The sequence below is a fragment of the Lynx rufus genome, unplaced genomic scaffold (assembly GCF_022079265.1).
Source record: "Lynx rufus isolate CCGP_SWC_20201006 ecotype Redwood Valley unplaced genomic scaffold, mLynRuf1.p SCAF_37, whole genome shotgun sequence".
NCBI lineage: Eukaryota > Metazoa > Chordata > Mammalia > Carnivora > Felidae > Lynx > Lynx rufus.
Window position 1 is genome coordinate 1,988,745 of NW_025814853.1, and position 21,684 is coordinate 2,010,428.

Genomic DNA, 21,684 nt, shown 5'->3' on the forward strand with positions numbered 1-21,684 from the left:
CCCCCGAGTGGGGAGCGGGGGGCCTGCGGCTCCCTGTTCTCGTGTGGGCTCGAGCCAGGACCACCAAGTGGGCCAGAGCATTGTCTTCCGTCCCTGCGTTGCTCTGCCAGTGGCTCCTGGGGCCTCGGGGCCCCTGACCCCTCTGGGGGCTGTGGCAGAGACCGAGTTGTTACTTTATTGTAAGTTGGCGGCTGTCCGAGAGCTGCCGGAGGCAGGAACGACTGCCTCACCACGGAGCTGCTTCTCAGCCTCCCTGACCCCTGGGCGAGGCCCACTGTGGCCGCCCTCCCTTGGGGGTCAGGAACTCCAGCTCTGTCTATTCTAGAACAGTCTGGTGCCTTGTTTGCTGCTGCCAGGTCACGTTGCTTTTTGGCGCTCTATCCTTGGGGGGCTGTGGCCAGGTCGGCCTCTCCGTGGCCCCGTGTGGCCCTCGTTTCTGCTGGCGGCTGTGGGGCTGAGGCCATGAGTGCCGTGGTGGCGGGGTGTGGCCTGAGGGGAGCTGGTGGGCTGTCGGCCGGCAGGGGGGGTCGTGGCCCACGAGGGCGTCCCGTGGGGGTGTGGGAAGGGGAGCCCGGTGCTGTTAAAGTGTAATCGGTCTGTGTGGAGTGCTGCGTGGCTTGTCCCTGTTCCCAAGGGGGCTTTTTCTGCTTCCCCTGCTGGCCTTCACTCTCCCACCATCCCCCCATGAGCTGTTTTGTTCTGGAAGCTTCCTTGTATGCAGTCATTTTCTGAACAAGCATGAACACGTTCTTATTTTCTCTCTGGTTGTAACCTAGTGAGATCCAGCTCAAGATTTGCCTCCTCCGGGAAGCCTCCCAGCGCTCACTGAACTCCCCAAGTTGGTTTATTCCTTCAAAAAGGGTCCCCAGGACAGATGTCCCCATCTTTAGAGGGGAAACCTTCCACCTGCCCCCACCCCCAGGCGGGAGTCAAGCAGAGCTGCCCTGAGAAGCCAAGCTTCCTGGCTTGGCCTGATGGTCCTTCCCACCCCCCATCCCCTGCCCCTCGCGCATGAGCCGGGCCCTCCGTCCAGGGCGCCAGTGTATCAGTGCTCTCTGTGGGGGCTGCAGCGGGTAGGCCTTGCCCCCGCCTCCCCCCGAGGGGGAGGGCAGTGCAAGTGGCAGGGCAGCAGGCACCGGGCCCCTCGGTGGCTGGACGTCGTGTATCCCGGGTTGGCGGGGGGGGGGGGGCAGGCCCCCTGGCATCAGCCCTCCCGCAGGTGTGTGTCGCCTCAGCACCCCCCTAGTTCTGGTGTTGCTGGACGGGCTCGAGGGAGCAGCTGGTCCAGCCTTGACGGGCATCGGGACAGCACCGAGGCCCGTGTGCAGCGAGGGGTGAGCTCGGCTGTGTGGCCGGAGCTGGTGGGCAGGCTCTTGACTCCCTCAGCCTCTCCCAGTGCGTCTGTAAAATGGGCACAGGCACTCACGGGTCAGTCAGGTGAGGGCGCAGGACGTGGGGGTGGAAGGCCGGGGGGTCCCTGTGCCGTCTCGTCCTCGCAGGTGTCAGCTGCGTAGAGGGAAAGGTGGCCTGGCTTGGCCACTCAGCACGTGCCTGTGTGCCCACCCTGTCCTTCCTTTGCCGCACACGAGGGGCTGGAGGGGAAGCAGAGGCTTGTCACTTCCCTCTGTCAGCAGAGGGACTTTGCTCTCTGTGACGGCCCTGCCAGGAAGGTGGTGGAGGGGGGCCATCGCTGGAGCCAGAACTAGGGAATAAACAGGATTCCTGAGCCGCTGAGCAGCAGACCCGGGCACGGGCACGGGAGCAGGCTGGGGCAAAGTCCTTGGGCAGAACTCCCTTCTAGAAATGTGTTGACCCCTCTCCTCGTTACCCCACCTCGTTCCCAAGGGTGTCCTACTGCCCGTTCTCCTCACTGGCCAGGCAGACTGTGACCACAGAGTAAATCTAAGTGCCCACCAGCGTGCCGGAGGCTGGGAGTGTCCCGGGGCATCCGGGCAGGAAGGCTCCCAGCGCGCTTGGCTTGGTGGGGTCCTGCGACAGCCGCCTGTGCACCGCGGCTCCCCTCCTCACTGCTCTTATGGAAATGCGTGGCCGTGTCCCTGGGGTCAGGGTAGGGCGGCCCTGAGGTGGGGGTTCGGTTAGGCCCGGATGGCTGCGACCCCAGGGCTGGCAGGAGTGGCCAGCTTTGGGCTGTCCTGGCAAGGGGGTGACTTCCCATCATGCCCTGGGTTCACCCCTCACTTGTGAGTGTGTCTGGCAGAGACCCCTCCTCTCTCTCACCCTTTCATCGTGTGTATTTTGTGGGGTGTCCAGGACCCCCTTGCAGAGACCCTGGCAGGCCACCTGGTAACTGGAGGCTGTTTGGAGATAAATATTGGCTGAACCGGCGGATAAGTGGAAGAATACTAGTGCTAACTACAGTCGATGCTTGAATGTCGGGGGGCTTAGGGGCACCGACCTCCCATCCAGGTGAAAATCTGTGTGTGACTTTTGACACCCCCCCCCCCCCGCCCCAATAGACTGCTGTTGGCTGGAAGCCTTCCCAGTCACGTGAGCGGTCGGTTACGCTTTGTATGGGACGTGTGTCACGTGCTGTGTTATCAGGACAAAGTAAGGCAGAGGAGGGGAATTGCCATCAAGGAGACCATTGGAAAGTACGTTTACGGTGCTGCACGAGTCTGCTGAAAAAACCCCCACAGACGTGGGCCCGCAGAGTTCGGTGTTGTTTAAGGGTCAGGGGAGTGGTTCTTAGCCCCCAAATCTGCCCGAGGAGTAAACGCACAGCCTCCACATACGACATCGAGTCTGAGCCCATTTGGGATGCATTTGCGTAGTGCACGTGTCAGAGCTGGTTGTGGCATGGTGTCCTGGCCGGGGCGGGGCGGGGGGGGGGGGGGAGCAGCGGTCCTGGAGTGTGGGGTCGTGGGGCAAATGTGAGGCCGGCAGCGCGTGGCCCTGGCTGCCCGCGGCCCAAAGACGGTGGGCAGGGTGTCCCCGGCCTCGCTCCTGCTTTCAGCGCCCCAGGTGGGTTAATTCCCTCTCCTCTCAAAGGAGGCGGGCCCCTGCTGGAGGGGTTGGGTGCCGGGATCTGCGCTCCCGGCAGAAGAGCCGTGAAGACAGTTACTCCGTCACTTCCGTCACTTCCGAGAAAAGGTGTCCAGCGTCAGTCCCCTGAGTCGCCTCCTTGTGATAACCGATAGAAGGCCCTGCTGCCCCCGCCTCCATCGGCTCTGTCCCACCCCCACCCCCCACCCGGGGCCTGGTTAGGGGAGCCGGTGGTGGGGCCGGTGTAGAGGGTGCCGAGGGGTGGGGCGGAGGAACCCCATGCCAGGCCTGCAAGGTGGTCCTGGCTGGTCCACGGCTGCCAGGCTTTGCAGAGATCCAGTGACGTGAAGGCGGGTGGGTGACTGTTGGCCGAGAGGCCTGCCTTCAGGCCGGGGAGCGGGCATCTGTGCGGAGCCGCAAGGACACTTCTGCCTTTGCCATCGCCTCCAGTTGAAACCCCGGCACCTGTGTGACCGGGCCTGGTGTCCTGGCCACCTGCCCCTTCGCGGCAGAGTGGAGCAGAGGCCGTACCCTGCCCCCTCACTCTTGCATTCCTCATGCGTGAGCTCAGCCGCGGTGCCGAGGAAGTGAAACCTGGCGGCTGTCCCCGTGTGTCATTGGGAGAGTGTGGGCAGGCTGCCACGGTGATCCCCTCGCTTGGCCTGGGCGGCTCCTGGCCTGCTTTCTGCTGTCACTCAGAATGTTAATGGGGATCAAACGATGAGCTTGGACGGAGTGTCCTCTTATGACCAGGAGCCTGGGGGTGTCACCCAGGAGCCAGGTGGCCGTGGTCCTGGGGATGTGAGGTGTGTTTTACCATCACGTTCACGCGCACACGTGGGAGCACACGCACGAGCACACGGTCTCACACGATCTGTGGGCACCCTGGGACCCCGGGACACCAGGCTCAGGGACCCATGCCGCCCTGAGTGGGTTAACACCCTTCTGTCCTTCGCAGAACAGACGCACAGGGACCACGTGGCGCTCTCCTGCCCTGAGGCCCAGGCAGCGGGAGCCTCAGAGCTCCCACGGGCCCTGCAGTCACCCCTCGCTGGTGAACCCCAGACCCGGCTTCCTGCTCAGAACCCTCCCCGGTGCCCACCCATCTGCTCTGGCATCACTCTTCCGACTCCCAGGCGCTCCCTGGATTTGAGGCGTCCAGATTCCTGGGTCCCCAGACCAGCAGGCTGCATGCCACCTGCTGTCCCCACGTCGCGGTGTCGTGTGTATGGGCGGGTGGGGCCGGCCCCCTCTCCTCCTGAGGGCCTCCCCTTCTTGGATCCCGGAGCAGCTCCAACAGGGTCCCCGCGTGGGCTGGCGCCCTTGGCTGCATCCTGGTCTCCCCTGAGCGGCGAGGGGTCCCTTTGGAATGTAGTCGGATTGCATGGCTCTGCTCAGAACCCCCTGGGCTTCCTCTCCGGCCACGCAGAGCAGGGCCTTCCCATGCGGGCTGTGAGGCGGCGGGCTGGCTACTTCTTACCTCCCCGCCGACGTTTCAGCCTGGGTGCCGCCCTGCCGTCCCCGAGCATGCCGCGGCTGGTCCCTGGGCCGCCTCCCTGTCGACCCCACTCCCCGGCTCTCCTACCTGTGCGAGCTGGGTCCCGCTGACGTGTTCTCGGCCCGCACAGGGTCCTCACAGTCCGGTGTGGTGTGGGCGCGCCTTCCCTCGTGGCGTGCCGGCCCCATGGGGGTGGGAGTTGGGCAGGGTCCCTGCGGCGTCCCCTGCACACCTTAGTTCTGGTGCAGCTGTAGCAGGTCCCCTGCCTGCCCGTGGATCAGGCTGCCTGCCGGGCTCTCCCTCGTCACACCTCGGGCCCGGCCTGGATGTGTGTGATGTAAGCCTGGATGCAGGGCCTTGTCCCGTGGACACGGGTCTCTGTTCCTGTGCACCGCGCCCCAGGGCGGGCGGATGGCAGCACGGCACCAGTACCCACTTTTCCGGCGCCAGACCCCACGGCCCTCGACGCCGGCCGAGGAGGGCTGTCACCTGGGGCTGGGGCTGCAGCACAGATGTCGGGGGAGGGCGGGGGCGCCCGGCCTCTGCTCACACAGAAGCCTCTGGGGCCTGCGTGCTCTGTGGTAGGATCAGGCGGTTTCTCCCCCCGGGGCGTCCGTTCTCTCTTCCTCGTCAGACTGTCCTCAGACAGACGCCCATTGTGATAACGGATCTGAAGACATCGGATGTGGCCGAGACGGGTTTTCTTTGGAAGTCCTGTGCCGCGTGCTCGCTGGCTGGGCCGGCTCCCAGTGCCTGCTACCCGGTGGAGCTCACATTTGGCCGTGGTTCGCGTGTGCCTGTTTTTACGCCTCGTAATTAAAACATTTATTTGGCCTTCACGGTGAGAATCTAATTTCTTCCGTCGAAGAACGGCAGTCCGTTGGGCAAACGGAGCCAGAGTCTGTTGGATTATTCATAGCGTGGTATTTGCAGACCAGGCTGTGGGTCCCTCTAATCAGAGCTGATGTTTGGTAATTGATGTGTTGAGTGAAGACTTTAGTGGGAGGGGGCGCTGGGCGGCGCTGAGCCGTTTGTGCGTGGCCGGCGGGAGGGCTTTCCTCGGCTGACTCAGCCCCGCCAGACGGGGTAATGGCACCGCGGCTGCAACACTTCTGAGCACCGATTGTATGCCAGGCACCGCCACACACGCTCTGTGTTTACTTGTCCGTTTGACCCGCAAAGCCTCAATGCAGCAAGGTCTGTCCTTCCCCCCATCGTACAGATGTGAAAACTGAGGCTCAGAGGGTCCGCTCAAGGGCAGGGCTGGGGTTTTGATTCCAGAAGCCTGAATGTGGCTTCATGGTCTCGACCCTCTGGGTTTTCTCCTCCCGTTGGGACCCTCCTAGAGCCACCACGTCACCTGGGCCACTCATGCCTTTTTTCTCGTTGCTTTCCTCAGACCATCATGGAGCAGTTCAACCCCAGCCTTCGGAACTTCATCGCCATGGGGAAGAACTACGAGAAAGCCCTGGCAGGTGAGGCCACGGGGTGGGGGCCACGGCCTCCCAGCAGGTGGACGGCTCGTGGAGCAAGATGAGAGGCGGAAGGAGATGCTTTGTTCCAGAAACAAACTCGCCAGAGGGAGGGTGTGGGGCCGCACCCTGGAGGCCTGTGAGCCCTGGAATCCACGCCCACTGTTGTAGGGACAGCCATGTCCCCCGCCCTGTCCTAGGCTGTGGCAAAAGCACGGGGTCTGGCTTCTGTTTGAGTCCACAGCACGTAAAGACGCAGGTGTGGGTGTCTGTCCTGCGCAGTCGTCTCGAAGCTGTAGGACTGGGGTCTGGGCTTGGGGCCACACCGTCTCCCTGGCTGGTGAGCACCCTGTACCTCCCAGAGACCTGGGGCGGGGGCGCTGGGGACAGGGCACTCAGTCTCCACCAGGGAGGGGACGTTGGTGCCAGGGTCTGGGCTCTTCAGTCCCAGTGGGGGCCGGCTGACTCACGCCGTGGTCCGGGACGCCTGGGGGGACCGACTGCCCGTCTCCCGACCCTCGGCTGTGTCTCTCTGGGCTCGGTGTCAGTGTCGCTCTAACTGTGGTGTCCTTGTGAGCAGAGCCCCCACCCCTAACAGGGACCTTGTGTCTGCAGAGCGTGCACTAGCCCCAGCCAGCTGCCCTGGGGTGTCCGCGGCCCCATGGGGGCCTGGTGGGGGGACCTCTGGTGGCGGCAGCTCCTGTTTCTCTCTGTTCCTGTGGTCACCTGGGAGCGGGGCACCCAGCAGAACTGGCTTGCTCCCAGACAGTGGCCTGGGTGGTCCCAGGGGAAGGTGTCTGGCCACGGTCCTGCCCTCGCTGTGTCCAGGGAGCAGAGGACCTCTCGTCATGCAGCAGCCCGGCAGGTGGCCTGCACCCTGGCCCTCCACCTCGGCCCTGGTCCTTCCCTCTAGGGGACGCTGCTGCAGACATTTTTGGGGGACCGGGGCCTTGACGTCACACACCAACGGAGCCAAGAACGCGGGTTCTCGTGTGGCTGCTGTGCGTGGACCGGTGGCATTGACCGGCAGCCGCTGGCCATCTCTCTGTTTCCGTGTGGGTCTTGCACTGCCCTCTGTTTGGGGGGCACACTAGTGTTTTGCACCCTGCCAGGCTCTCCTGAGCTGCCTGGCCCTGAGCACAGGGCCACCGCCCCAGCAAGAAAGGAGGTGCACCTGCTCATTGAACACAGGTTCCGTCCCTTCCTTGAGCCGAAACCCGGGCTGTAGGATCTCCGTGACGGTGCCAGGTCCCAGGCTGTGGCGGGTACCTCTGTGCCTGCCAAGGGTTAGGGGCTGGCTTGGCCTCTGTGCAGACATCCCACATGGGGTCTGCTGCCCCCCGTAGGGCTCTGCACGCAAGACAGGCTGTGGCGGGTCATGTGGGAGCTGAGTCTGTGTCCTGTCTGCAAAGCCGGAGGACAGAGGAGGCAGGAGGGCAGGGCACAGGCGAGCTTACAGGGCACAGGCCTGGCGTGTTCCATTACCGCAGGGGCTCCGAGCAGGGGCCCTGCCGTGCCCGTGGGAGAGGCCCAGACTTTCATCTCTTCCTGGCTGTGGACGATCTTCCCTGTGCTCTGTGGATGCGGCTGACGGTTCACTTCAGTGGAGCCACCGTCTGTGGGACACTTGTCACCCTCACCCAGCCTCCTCGTGGGGCGACACCATTCCACTCCAGTCCTGATCAAAGCCACGCCGCGGTCTCCTCTGTGATGAGGCCAGGTGTCCTTCTGGGTCTTTCCGCCCCCACTGGGGTTCCCCATGAGGCTCTCCAGGGGACCGCGTGTGGAGCCTCTGAGGGCTCCTTCCTGGACTGTCCCATAGGACAGAGCTCCGCGGGCACGTCACCTCCGTCTCCTCCGTGCTCTCAGCCTCCCCTGCCCCAGACTTGTGGCACCTTTCGCTTTTCTTTCATCAGTACGGAGCTGCCCACCTCTCCTGGAAGCAGGCACATGTCAGCCGGCGGGGCCGCGGGACAAACGGCCCTTCATCGAAGGCCACCTAAATGGAAGGTGACCAGGTGCCCGTTCGGCACCCCTAAGCGGGTCCCGTAGAGAACGGAGGAGTAGATGTCCTCACGCTGCTGCCGCTGCCCCCCGCGCCCTGTCCGCCCTCCTGCTGGCACGGCCCCTTCTCAGACTAGGGGTTTGCGGGCCCACCTGTGGGGGGGGGGGGCCCTGAGCCCTTTCCTGGGATGCCGGGTCCGCTTCCGACGGTGGCCGGAGCCGCAGGGCGCAGCGTGAGCCCCGCGGTGTGGCTTCGGCCTGCCGGGAGAGCTGAGGGGCGCCGTCTGCACACCTCGCTGGGGATCTCTGAGCACATGGCCTCCTGCCTGGCGGGGTCTGCGCTCGGCACCCCCTGCCGCCCCTTGCCAGATACGGGGTGGTGGGGACGGCACCCAGCAGAGTGACTGGGGTAGCTCTGGGCCTGACTGGCGCGCCGTGTTCTCGCGAAGAAGAGGAGCCCTAGCGGTCGCAACGAGAGAATTTCAGCCAGAGATGGGGTGAGATCAGTGCAGGAGGAGCGCCTTGGAGCGCGGGAGGCTGGCGTGCACCGCAGTCACCGCGTTGGTGCTGAGGGTCCGGTCCGTCCCCCACGAGGGCAGTAACCACGCCCTTCTCTCCTCTCTCAGGTGTGACCTACGCTGCTAAGGGCTATTTTGATGCCCTCGTGAAGATGGGCGAGCTGGCCAGCGAGAGCCAGGGCTCCAAAGAACTCGGTAAGACCCCCGGCTCAGTGGAGACCCCCAGATTCCTCGCATGTGCCCCGGTGGGTCTGGGGTCCTGTCCTGTGACTGGTCCTTCTTCCACTCGGATCAGGTTTTCCTTGTCAAACAAGGAACTTTTCTGAGATGACCGTGACCCTCAGAGCTGGCGAGGGCTGTGACTTACACGTCCAGCCGCAAGCGGGGTGTGCTGGGCGGCTTTGGGGTGCCCCTCAGAGTGCACGCAGGTGGGCCGGTCCCCGCCGAACAAGTGCAGCTGGTGGTGAGGACAGGTGCAGAAGCGCGTGGCTGACGTGGGGAGCCGTGCGGAGACTGGACTGAGGTGACAGCAGGCCTTCCCGGTGTGACAGTGGGAAGGGACGCCAGCCCATCGCGCAGGGTGACCCAGTTTTGTAAAAGTGTGCACAGGCATGCATATCACGCGGTAAACAGGGAAAGACCCCAGATGCGTAGCAGACGGAGCTCCGGGGACGGGTTCTTTTGTTTGTGGTTTCGTGGTTTTGCAAGTTCTCTAGCGGGAGCCCGTTCCGGCCTCGTAATCCAGGCAACACACAATGAAGGGTGGAGAGTGTCGGTGTCCCTCACAGGCCGGGAGACCCTGGTTCGCTGGCAGGTGCAGGGCGCTGGCCGTCCGCGTCTGCGGTCACGGGTCGCGGAGCCATCTTGCTCCCACTCTCACGCTGTCTCGTGCCACACGCCGGGCCTGTCCGCTGTGGTGCTTTGCAGGGGCCTCTGGCACTCCTGTGTTGGAGGAAACGGAGGCCTGTGCCCAGCTGGCCGGGTCCCCCGCAGGCCTGCCAGGAGCGCCCGGTGCCCAGATTTTCCACGAAGCCAGTGTGAAAACGCAGCTGTGTGTCGACAGACACAGCTCAGAGTTATGGCACTTTCCAGGGCTGGGGGTGGGGGGAGCAGGGGCAGGGGGCCGACATGCCGGGTGGAATGCGTGGTGACCGGGGCCAGACCCCTCACGCTGGCGGGCCTTCGTCCGCATCTGAGAAGCTGAGCTGCTCCTAGCCCCGGAGGGAAGCTGTCTGGCCTCCGTGGGCACAGGGCCGACCTGCCCCTGCAGGCCTGGGGGAGCGTGCAGGGACTGAGAGGTGCTCAGGGGGTCAGGCCTGCAGGTGCGGCCTTGCTGCTCAGTGTGCAGGACACCTGGCAGGGGAGGCCCGGACGCCCCTGCGATGACGCCTCTGTGCTCGTGGGCCCAGAGGCCACACGTGGGCCTGCCTGGCGCTGCCGGGTCTCCAGGCTACAGCTCCTACAGCCACCATCGGGGCCCCCGACCCCCTGGGACGTCCGTGTCGTGCGTGAGCCACGTGTGTTTGCGCGCAGGCTCCTGCCTGCGACGGGGGCATTTTATTGTTATAGGTAGTCACGCGGTGGCCCTGGGGACACGTGTGCTGGGGCCCCGGTGTGTTTACTGTCTGTGGTCACACTCACAGAAGGACAGATGTCTGCCCGCGGGAAACCACGTGTGTGGCCCCAGGGCGAGGGGTGGGCTTGCGCGAAACTGCAGCGACGGTCCAGAACTCCCTGCTGGCCGGGTCCTGGGCGCTGCCCTACCACGGGCCCGCTGAGCAGCTGGGCGGCCTTGTGCGGCGGAGGCAGGAGCAGGTCGGGGGAGGACGGCCCTGCAGCCTCCCGGTGACCCACATTCGGGCATCTTCCTGACCAGCCAGCATCTCGAGCACCTTCTCACGTGCTCGCTTCTCTTCCTTGGCCAAGTGTGCGTTCACGGCTTACTGTCTCTTCGTCAGGTTTCTGTCCCGTAATCGTGTCGTACACATTCTCCGCATACTCTGGACGAGCCGTGTCGGGCACCGTCTTGCACGTGTTTTCTCGCCATCTCGTTCGCCTGTCGGTTCTGTGATCCTGTTTGTCGAAGAACGGGAGCTCGTTTTCAAGTTTGTTTCCTTTGAGAAAGAGAGAGAGCAAGCCGGGGAGGGACAGAGAGGGGCCGCGAATCTCCACGCTGTCGTCGCAGAGCCCAGCGTGGGGCTCGATCCCACAGACCGTGAGATCGTGACCTAGGCCGAAATCAAGAGTGGGACGTTTCACCGACTGAGCCCCCCACGCACCCCAACAGCGTTTCATTTTAATGAAGTCCAACTGGTTGCTTGTTTTCCTTGAACTATACTGCTTATGGGTTTTTCTTATCGTTATTGTGACTCTGGTGGTGATTTTTATTTTGACGGCTTTGTTTTTCCATTTGCTCTATTCTCAGTGTGCTCGTGCTGGTTTGTTCCCAGTCCCCCAGACGCTGCTCCAGACTCCTCAGCCACTTCTGGGGCGCCTGGGGGGCTCAGTGCTTTGAGCGTCTGACTCTTGGTTTCAGCAGGTCATGATCTCACGGTACATGAGCTCGAGCCCTGTGTCAGGCTCTGTGCTGATGGTGCAGAGTCTGCTTGGAACTCTCTCTCTCCTTTGTCATCTCTCTGCCCCCTCCTTCACTCGATCTCTCTTCCAAAAATAAATGAGTACACTTAAAAAAAATTTTTATTTTTTTAATTACAAAAAATTTTTTTAATGTTTATTTTTGAGACAGAGAGAGACAGAGCGTGAGCAGAGGAGGGGTAGAGAGAGAGGGAGACACAGAATCTGAGGCAGGTCCAGGCTCTGAGCTGTCAGCACAGAGCCCGACGTGGGGCTCGAGCCCACAAACCGCGAGATCATGACCTGAGCCATAGTCAGACGCCCAACTGACGAAGCCACCCAGGCACCCCAAGGTGTCCCCTTTCCATCCCCGGGACTGGGGACTGAGTTTTCTGGGTCCTGTTTCTCCCTGGGTCAGCACGTTGTCCTTTTATAAAAATGCTTCCTCAGCACGTTAAGTGGGAAAATACCTGACGCTTTGTCTGCCTGCAGCTGTCCCTCCACTTGGCAGAAGGCCTGGCTGACCTGGAGTTCTGGGTGGGATTCAGTCTTCCCGAATTTCCCTCAAGGTCAGGAGGCCCCACCCACCGTCCTCTGACCCCAGTGTTGCCTTCTTCCATGCTGCTCGGATGCTGATTTTTAGCTGTGCGTGAATTTTTTTGTTTTTCTCCTCCCGGAAGCTTTTAAGATGTTTGCGCGTGGTGGCAGATCTCATACCAACGTCTGTGTGCGCGTGGAGGGCCTAGGCGGGGCTGGAGAGCTGAGCATCCCGCATCACGGGCTAGGTGTCGGCCTCCGGGGCCACGAGCGGGGTGGCCACGGGCCAGTGTTGAGGCCGCGACCAGATGTGGAGGAACGGAGGGGGCCCTGGCAGGGCCCGAGGACAGATGCGAGGGGCGACGGTGTGCTGGGGGGGAAGGTGGCGAGGCTGCTGGGGGCGGGGCCTGGTGGTGCGGGACGGGCTTGTGCCTTGTGAGCATCTATCCCTGCCGTCCCCACAGCTGGTGCGTTTGCTGTCGCTACTGGAGAACATTCCATGGATTTCTCCATTCTCCCCGTCGGCAGTAGGGTTATTCCCCGTGGGTTTTGCTGCTCTGGACGCGTAACGTCCACAGGACCGTGATGCTGAGCCCCGCCGCATGGTGACCTCCACGGTGGCGCCTCTGACGTGGTGCCAGGGCTGCTCTGCAGGTGGCCGCGGGCTCTCCCTGCCAACCTGTGGTCTTCCTTGGGGACAGGAGTAAGCAAGTGCCTCACGCCTGACTTGTGAGGCTTCTGAGAGTCTTGGTGGGGCTCCCATGTGAGCGAGGCTCCCAGGCCACCTTCCACGTGGGCAGGAGCCCTGCAGGCCGCCCCGACCCCTGGGCCAGAAGCCGCAGCCACTGGCCAGCTTGGCCAGCCTGGCTCTTGGGTGGGGGAGGGGCAAGTCACAGCCCCAAGGAGGCCAACAGGCGACCGTTTCCACCTTGGCATGACTTGTGGTGTCCAAGGGGCCTGCGTGCCAGGGGCAGGTGATGCAGCCCAGGGGGATGCCCGGCCTGGACCTGTCCCACGCAGCGACTTGCTGGAAAAGGCGAGGTCTTCTGGGCCCTTCTGAGCACCTTGCGTCTGTTCTGCGTGGCAGAAATGTCACAGTTGGAGTCCTTTGCTCGTGGCCAAGTGTGCAGGGACAAGAGTTCGGTGGCTTATTTTGGCCACTGCTCCTGTGGAACCCCGTCATTGGGTTTAGGTGTTGAGGCCGCTGGCCGAGGCAACGGTTCCTCAGCTCCTCGGTCCTATAAGCCTGCCAGCCCCTCGGGGGGGGGGTCATCTGTATGGGCTCCGCACCCCTCCCTGCAGGCTGGTCAGGACCCCGATGTGAGGGGCCCACACGTGTTCCCGGCTGGTCCCGAGTCCAAGCTGTTCTGTGGCGCACGTGGCCGTGTGTGAGTGTGTGTGCGCGTGTGCGTGCGCGTTTGAGGAGAACACCTGTTCCCTGATTCCAGACATGGGGTTCCTTGTCCCGTTCCAGGCGCGGGGCTCCTGGTCTTGATGGTTTCCTCGACTGATCAGTAAACAGGAGCCGTGCACCGTGGCCCGAGGACAATGGGCTGTGGGTGTCTCCGCCTGGTTCTGGCTTTCTGTGGTCGCGCAGTGTGTCCGTGAGTGTGTAAGCTGCACGCCGTGCTGTCACGTCTTCCTGAGGAGCCGAACCTCGTCACCACATGGTGGCCTTCTCTGTCCCTTTGTTTGGTGTGGAGATTGATTTCCTGCTCCTCTTCCGTCTGTAGCCCCCGGGGGCTTGCTGTTTTGCAATCATTTCCTCCCAGCAGACCTTCCCCCCCCAGGATGGGAGGGAAGAGGTGTGAGCCTCTGTCCTGGGAAGGAACCGGCCTCTGGGGGCAAGTGCCCCGTGGCGCCCCAGCCCAGGTGCTGGGAAGGCTGCCACCGCCTTTTGACCAGAGGTGGTTTGCAGACACATCGTCCAGACACCCCGGCACAGTGGGGCGTCGCCTGCCCTCTGGCTGCTGCCTCCCTGCCTGGGTCTGCTGCCGTGGCCCCTGGGAGCTCTAGGGTCAGGCATGGCCAGGTGCGCAGAGGCAGAGACCCTGGCCGCTCCCTTTTGTGTCCTGATGGCCCTGCCGTCCCCCGCAGAGCCCCGCACCTGCTTCCCGCCTGGCGTGAGGGTCTTGAGCAGCACACGCCTACACGTTAGCCCCACGGTGCTGCTCCGGGCTGAACCAGAAGTCGTGAGGGCCGAGAGGCTTCCCGTGTGTGGTTTTCCCCTCCTGAGCGGGAGCCGCGGCCCCGTGGCGGTCCCCTGTGCTCTCTGGAGGCACTGCCCGCGGCCAGGCTGCCCCTGGGCCCTCCTCTCTCCGTGTGCAGGAGGCGGGCGGCCTCTCTGCTTTGGTCCTGCCGGTCCCTGTGCCGCGAGGTCCAGGCCTCACGGAGGGGACCCTCTCTGTTCCGCTCTGACCTTTCCCCTGCCCCGCAGGGAAGAGACTCGCAGGGCTTCGCTTTGATACAGCAAGGGGCTGGGGAGCACGGGGACTGCCCTTCTAACCTGCTCGCCAGCAGCCGCCTGCGCCTGGCCGTGTGCAGGGCCCCCACGTCTCTGCTGAGGCAGGCCCCAGTGCCACCTCCCGCCCCACCACAGGGCGCTCACGGGGGCGCCTTGGGTCTGCGTGTGCCCGGGGGAGGGGCGGCTCTTCCCACACCCTGCTCTGCGCCTCGGCCCTCACGGTTGCTGTGCTTGCTCAGGGCGAGGCGTGTCCAGCCTGGGCCCGAGGCTGCGAGCCCGTCCCAGTGTGTGGCCCACGGAAGGGCAACCTGACCGCGTGCTTGTCCCGGGAACCTGCTGGATCCCAGCATGACTGCCACCCTTCCGCCTGTGTCCCCGTCCGTCTGAGCCCCTTGGAACAGCCTCCCTGACCCCGCCTGACCTCGAGCCATCAGAAGTGACATCAGCTTGGCGTGGGAGCACGGCACCGAGCCGTGGGCATTTCCAGAACTCCCACGTGGGCTCTGTGGTGGGTCAGGTTCGCCTTGCTCTAAGTGAGGACAGCGGTTTCACGGCTGAGCGGGTGCTGGCTCCACTCAAGTGCCAGCCCTGAGCAGGACTGAGCCCAGGGGACTCAGGCGGTGGCCGGGGCCCTTCCACACTCTCCACTGTTTTAAGCTTTAAGTGACTGGACGCTTCCGTTCGCAGAAAAGCGGGAAGGTCAGTGGAAGGAGCCCCGGGGGCCGTCTCGTCTGCCCTGAGGCCACTCTGCCTGGTCGTCTCTGACTTTACCTCGTTTCTCCTGTCTGCCCGCCTCCCTGTATGCCACAGGCACATGCATGGGGCTCACAGCACATGTGTCCCCTGCCCAGGCGTGGAGCGGCTGGCTCCTGGGCCTTCTGTGCCACTGTCATGGCCACTAGAGAGTGGGCCTCGGCCCCGGGTCACAGTGTGCAGTTGTGCGTGCTGTCCTCTGCAGCGTTGGCTCCTGGGGTGCCAGCCGCTGCCCTGGGTTTCTGTGCAGGGGAGGGTGCTGTCCAGTCGGCTCACTGACAGCAGTGCCTGGGTGCTGTGTACTTGGACGAGGCCGCAGGCACACCCCCGGCTCTTCTCTCCAGGGCCACAGTGTGGCAGGGCCGGGCTGAGCCCAGGTAGGGAGTGGGACATGGGGGACGGAGTCCCAGTGTGCCCGGGCTCCTGGTACGTGTGTGCTGTGACTCAGGCCTTTTGTGCTGCAATCACTCAGGCAGAAGATGGTCACGTTGCCTGCCCTCGGCCTTCCCTGGCTTTCTGGAGGGTTCTAGACTTTTCTGGAAGGTGGCACTACTTAAAGGGAGGCAGCAGTCATGGGGCGCGGGGCACAGCCTCTGCCGAGCCTCCGTTTCCCCAGCGCGAGGCCAGGCTTCGTGCCGAGCCCGCCCCGCCCCGTCCACGGCCTCCTCTGGGGCCTCATCCGTGTGAACGGCCGTTCTCTCTCTGTTCTCTGCCTTTGAAGAGGCCGCTTGTTTGTGATCCGGGCGTGTGTGTTCTTGCAGGGCCCGTCTGCCCACACCGAACCCGAACCCGCCCAAGGGCAGCGGGAGCTCTGTGCTGGGCGCGGCCTGGCGGCGGGATGCTTGCTGCTGGGAGGCGGCCTGAAACCCGGCCTGCTTTGGCCCCTGAGTCACTGGATTAAGGGAGGTGCGACCTGAGCACTCCCCTGCCGTTTGGCTGCGCTCCACGCGTGGCCGCAGAGTGAACCGCTCGGGCCAGCTTCCCCATGCCCGCCTCTGGAGACCCCGCTGTGGGCTTTGGTGCTGCTTCTCGGCCCCGCCCGCACAGCCGGCTTTTGTCCGGCTTGGCCTCAGGCTCAGAGGGCCCAGAGGCACGGGTGCCTGTTCCCGAGTGCGGTGTGGCTGGAATGCAGGGCCCAGCAGAGGGGAATGCCCTTGACTCGGTGACCCCGGGGACTTGGAGACTATGGCTGGAGGGCTTCTGCTGGCAGAGGTCATTCTGAGACGCTGCCCTGGGCCGCCCACCTGCGCGGGCTCCTGTTCTCTCAGTGAGCATCGCCGCCCCTCCCGCGGCCCCTGCACCTGTCCAAGGAGGTCCTCTCTCAGGCACGTGACTGCGCTCAGTCTGACGTGCCACCTGCTGTCAGACCCCGACAGTAGAAAGTGCCCTTGCTAAACCCTCCCACCACTTGCAGGCCTCAGCCAGACCCTTCTCACACCCAAGGGGCCTGACTCCGAGCCCCCACGCCACCCGTCCCAGCCTGGAATAGGACCCCTTCCCAGCCGGTGACACCAAGGCTCCCCCAACAGCACGTGGAGGTGGGGGCGCCCCTAGACAGAGGCAGTCGCTGGACCCCAAAGATAAGGCCGCTCTTTCCCGCTCTTCCTTGGCCGAGTGGACCTGCCAGGGCTTGACACACAGATCTCTGTGGACTCCCCGTCCTGCCCGTGGTCACTAAGGCTCGAAGCCAGCCCGGGAGCTGTCGTGGGTTGTGTCCGCTCGGCCCAGTGTGGCAGCCGAGGCCTCAGGACTGAACACAGCAGGGCCGGGACGGTGTGGGGCCCCCCTCAGGGCCCCTGGGCCAACTAAGCAACTCTCCTGCCGGGGCCTCCAGAGTAGCAGCTTAGCCCGCCCTCACGGGAGTGGTGTGGGCCAGATCAGCCCCCATCAGGAGACGTCGGTAAGTGTTAGTTGGACCTGCCGTGTCCCCTGGGGCAGGAAGGCCAACGGGGGATGGCAGTCTCGGCCGGATCTCGTCCTGAGGACGGGCTGGGGACCGCCGGGCCCGTCGCCTGGTTTCCAGGGTCCCTGCTTGGAAGGCGGGAAGTGGAGCCTGCGGCCGGACTCCTGCGCTGACGTGGGGCTGGGCACAGCCTGTCGGGACCTGGCCCGGGGCCTCTGCTGGCAGCTTGTTCCTGCTCTGAGAGGGAGCGTCTGACCTGTCCCGCATCCCGGCATTTGGCAGGAGGCTTGCCGGGGCCCGGTACACCCCACCCTCCCCTGCGGTGGCACGCCCAGGCCGGCCCTGGGGCCCAGAGCTTCCCCACAATGGCCCAGACCACTGCAAGGTCCCCGGCCCGTGACCCCACCCTGTCACCCCCGAATCGAGGTGCAGCAGGCAGACTGCACTGTGCCTGGTATGGTGGCAGTGCCCCGCTGAGAGCGTCTGAGGACAGCAGCCCCTCCCTTTCCCTCGAGCGGCGGCCGGTGTCCACGTGGCGGCCCAGGGCTGGCGCAGGAGGAGGGTAGGCATGTCACAGGCGGTGTGACGCTCTGACCGTGGCGACCTGGTACTCCAGTGACCGGTCCTCTCCAAGTGACCTCTGTCCCTGCTTCTGTCTTGCGAGAGTTCGAGCAAGTTGGTGCTGAGGAACCTGTCCCGGCAGAGCCGATGTCCACTGGGACAGTTAGCCAGGGAGCGCGATGGGCAGGTTCCTGGAAAGTCGCGCCCGGTGGAGGGTCCTCGGTGGCACTTGGGAAGGAGCCGAGCAGCAGCGCCTCCCCGCAGCTGGGGGCACAGACTCACGTTGCTCCGGGCCGGGGCCTGGGTGGCTGCTGGGCCCCTCTCTGCCTACTCCTGACAAGGTCCAGGTGGCCCCCTGTCGCCCCGTGTCGGGGTTTGCTCCCTCCGTGACTTTGGTCACTGGCATCTCCTTTGGGTAGAAACGTAGGCAGAAACCCCCACTGTGTTCACACCGAGTGTCTCCTGGCAAAGTCACACCAGGCAGAGTGAAAGACGAGGCTGGCGGGCGGTGAGCCTGCCGGAGATGCGCCCTGGTGGACGCGTGAGGTGGGGGGAGGGGAGCGCGCGGGGATACTGTCCCCTCTGCCTCCCCGCAGGGGCTGCGTCTCCCTGTGCTCACACCATGGGGTCCCCGGGGCTCGAGAAGGGGTCAGATGGAGTCGGTGCCCCTGCCAAGCCCCGTGCCCAGCTCCGCGCCACTCAGGGTTCACACGCTCGTGTGCTCTGGTCTCGGCAGGCACCTTGAGGCAGCACCCCTGCCATCCTGGACAGATGTCCTAGGGACCCCGGTGCCCACCGTGTGCCCGTGGGACACACCTGAGGACCGTGTCCGAGCACAGATTTATTTGGCAGCAGGAGGCCGGGGGCGGGCTTGAGACTCTAAGACCCGAACAGACTCCCAGGTGCGGCTGATGCCAGCCCAGGATCTGACCCGGAACTGGTCCGGTTGGGGGCGCATAGGGCGGGGGCCGAGTGTGGTTGGCCTCACCTCTGCCTCTGCCGTGAAGGGCCGGTGCCCAGGCGTGGACGGTTGACGCGGCATCGACACGAAAGGGCCCCGCGCTCTCACTGTGCCTCAGAAGAGCACATCGGTGAGGATCGCCGGCTGCTGTCATCGCCATGGCAACACAGCCATCGATTTTTCTCCTGGTTCCCCCCCACCCCCCAAATCAGCCGCTTTCCATTTCTGCCTTTTTTGTGGGCGGGAGAAGAACCCGCTTCTCCCAGGGAGGAGCTGGTGGCTTCGAGGCCAGTGGAGAGGGTGGTGTTGGCAGCTCCTCCCAGGGGCAGGGTCCCCTTGGCGACGTGTGAGCGCCGTGTCCAGTGGCCCTGACGGTGCAACGCCCCCTCAGCCCCTGTGCTGTCTTCCCCTTAAGAGAGCTCTATATTTGTGCCTTGTTCAGGCATATGCTAATTAGCTCTTGGAGGCGCCTTCCGCTCTGGAAGCCACCAGAATAATTGAGCATTATGGATATTTGCTTCAGAAGGTTCCAGAAGGTGGTGTGCGTTCACAGCCAAGTTTGAGCATCTGACCCCTTGGCTCTGGGCCCCTCCTGAAATGACAGACACCAGAGACATGAGCTCTCGGTGTCCTTGGTGGCCACTAGTGACCACAAGGGATGCCGTGATCTCCGAGCAGCACCGGAGCAGCCCTCCCACCAGGTCCGTCCAGCTCCAGAAAAACCAGAGGGAGCTCACGTCCCTCCTGTGTACCCTCTGGCACTGTCTGGGGCTCTGAGGACTCGCCTGGTGCGGGGCTCTGCCGGGAGGAGGCAGAGAGCATTGGTGAATCCCAAATCCCGCTCCACCACGGTGCGCACAGCGCCCCAGGCTGCAGAGTCCTCGCCGGGTGGGTCTCCGCTCTGCTCCTCCAGGGCTGGATGCCGAGTAGCAGAGCCCCAGCAGGGTTGGGGCTCCTGGCAGGCCTGTGGCTGCCGTGGTCTTCCCCTGGGCTCTGGGTCCCAGACCCCCAAGAGAGACTGGCTGAATCACAGGTTCCACAGGGTTCCACTGGCGTGCCGGTCGAATAACAAACACTCCCTTCTCCCGAGGGCTCCCACCCTGAGGGCGCACCACAGCCCTTGCCCTCACCCCTCCCTGGCCTCAGGCTCCCTCAGGCCCCTCCAGTGAGACCCTGGTGGCTCTGGCCTGACCAGACCTCTCCTGGTCAGAGCGTGTGCTCCTATAGTCATGTCTCGGGGTCCCTCTGGCTTCACATGACACCTGTGCTCATCTGCATGGCCTCGGATGGCACCACATTCTGCTCCAGATCCTCCCTGGGCCACCCCGACGCCTGCCTTGAAGAGTCCTGGTGGCTGTGTCCCTAGGGTTCCTGGAAGGGCCTTGGCTCTGAGGGCACAGCCTATAGCCCTGGGGCCTTCCTGCCTTTGCAACATGGTCACATCCAGCTCTGCCAGGGCGTGGTGCCCCCCCCACCCCCCCAACCCCCCCAACAGGACTTAACTGCTGGGAGGGAGGAACATCAACCACTTGAGCTTGGGGTGGGGGAAGGGCCGGCCGGGTGGCACACGTCTGCTCCCAGCCCTTGTCTGGCCGGCCTCCTGTACCCTGGGAGGGGGTGGCGAGTGTGTGCAGGACCCTCCCCAGCACCAGTCCTGGCTGCTGGGGCTCTGTCCGGGCTTCGTCTAGCTGGGGCTGGTGTCACGGACTTGACTGTTCCCTGGTGCAGGTTAGCAGGTATGGGATTTGAATAGAGGGCTTGGGGCAGCCACAGGGAGACTCTCAGAGGAGATGGGGCCCGACTCGGGCCCCCAGTGACCCAGGGCTCATATGTGAGGACCCTTCACCACGGGATGTCCCCCTCCTAGAAGCTGCGTGCTTCCTGTGAGCACCCAGCCTGGTCTGAGTGCTGATCTTCCCTAAGGGCCAGTGGGCCAGGCACCTGGTCTCGTCATCGTCCCCACCCAGTCACAGCACTGCTGAAGACAACCCCTGTCTTGTGGCGTCAGCTCCCCTGGCTCCTGCCGACACCACTCCTTTGTGGGTGGCTGCCCCTCGCACAGCTCCTCGCGTCCACAGGGCCCTGTGAAGTTTGTAGCAGCCGGGATCAGAGACCGGAGACCAGACCGGCGGCCAGTGCCCACTGTGGGAAAGGCGCAGGCAGGCCGGCAAGGAAGCTGTCTGGTGCTCGGGACCCCCAGCCAGGCCTGACTTTGTCACTGAGGGGGAAGGGTGGCAGGGGTGGGAGGTTAGGGGGCACCTGTGGTGCCCACCCCTTGACCCTGAGGGGGTGGTGGCTTCCCGCAGGCAAAGGCCTGGTTCCACAGGGAGACTGAGTGTTGTCCCCCTGCTGGGGCTTTTCCCGTCTTTTCCCCTATTTTCTTAACTGTTTCAACCACCACCATCCTGCCTAAGCAGGGAGGGGTGTGTGTGGAGGGGCTGCTGGTATCGACACAGTGCTGTGCCCACGTTCCTCATGGTCATTGTCGCTGTTGCTGACGGAGTCCATCAATTGCCCAGCCCGGTCCCCCTGATCGTGAGATGCACGGCCCTACTGATTTAATCACAACACCAGGTACACACATCCGTGCTTGTTAACCGTGAGAAAATTAGTTCAGCCCGGGAAAGGCTGTCCTGGAGCCCTTCCCCCACAGACTCCTTCTCTGTGAGGGTCGGTCACCCCGTAGGTGGCCCTCCCTGGTGAGCACCCCCTGCTCTGTAGACAGGCCACCCAGCAGAAGCTGGTCTCTGCCCCTGGGGCTCAGTCCCGCTGTGTGTGGCAGTGGGTTTTAGAGGCCCGGTGGGTGTCTGATCCTCTCCCCCTCCCCCAAGTCAGGCCGCAGCCAGCCTGTGCCTCAGAGATTGAAGCTGCCTTCCTTGAGTTTCCTCAGAAAGTTAAAAATGGAACTGTCTTAACGATCCAGTAATCACACCGCTGGATATCTACCCAAAGAATACAAGAAACACTAATTCAAAGGGATTCATGTACTCGGTGTTAAATGTATTATCAGCGATAGCCAGGCTATGGGAGAAGCGCCAGTGTCCGTCGATAGACGAACAGATGAAGAAAACGTGTATATACAATGGGATATTACTCAGCCATAAAGAAGAATGAGATCCTGCCATTTGCAACGGCGTGGATGGAGCTAGAGAGCATGATACCGAGTGAAATAAGCCAGTCGGAGAAAGACAGATACCATGTGGTTTCACTGATATGTGGAATTTAACAAAAAACAGATGAACAAAGGGGAAAAAAGAGACAAATTAGGAGTCAGACTCTTAACTGCAGAGAGCACGCTGATGGTTACCAGGGAGGTGGCGGACGGGGGGGGGGGGGGACCGGCGATGGGTGGTGAGGGGCGCACCTGTCATGGCGAGCAGCGGAGGGAATTGCGTCACCGTATGGTACGCCTGAAGCTGTCACGCTGGGTGACAAC

The 21,684-nt window shown here is 63.6% G+C and overlaps 1 protein-coding gene across 5 annotated transcripts in view; it reads left to right on the forward strand.

The window, feature by feature from the left end:
- The window catches only part of BAIAP2 (BAR/IMD domain containing adaptor protein 2), a 62,793-nt gene that overhangs the window by 8,380 nt on the left and 32,729 nt on the right, over nucleotides 1-21,684 (forward strand). For all 5 annotated transcript variants that reach the window (XR_006964800.1, XM_047093999.1, XM_047093997.1 and 2 more), the window contains exons 2-3: nucleotides 5,901-5,976; nucleotides 8,604-8,690. Coding sequence is in view for 4 of the 5 variants with exons in the window: in XM_047093999.1 (XP_046949955.1) it covers nucleotides 5,901-5,976; nucleotides 8,604-8,690 (163 nt within the window). In the remaining variant the exon portion in view is untranslated. The remainder of the gene's footprint in view (nucleotides 1-5,900; nucleotides 5,977-8,603; nucleotides 8,691-21,684) is intronic.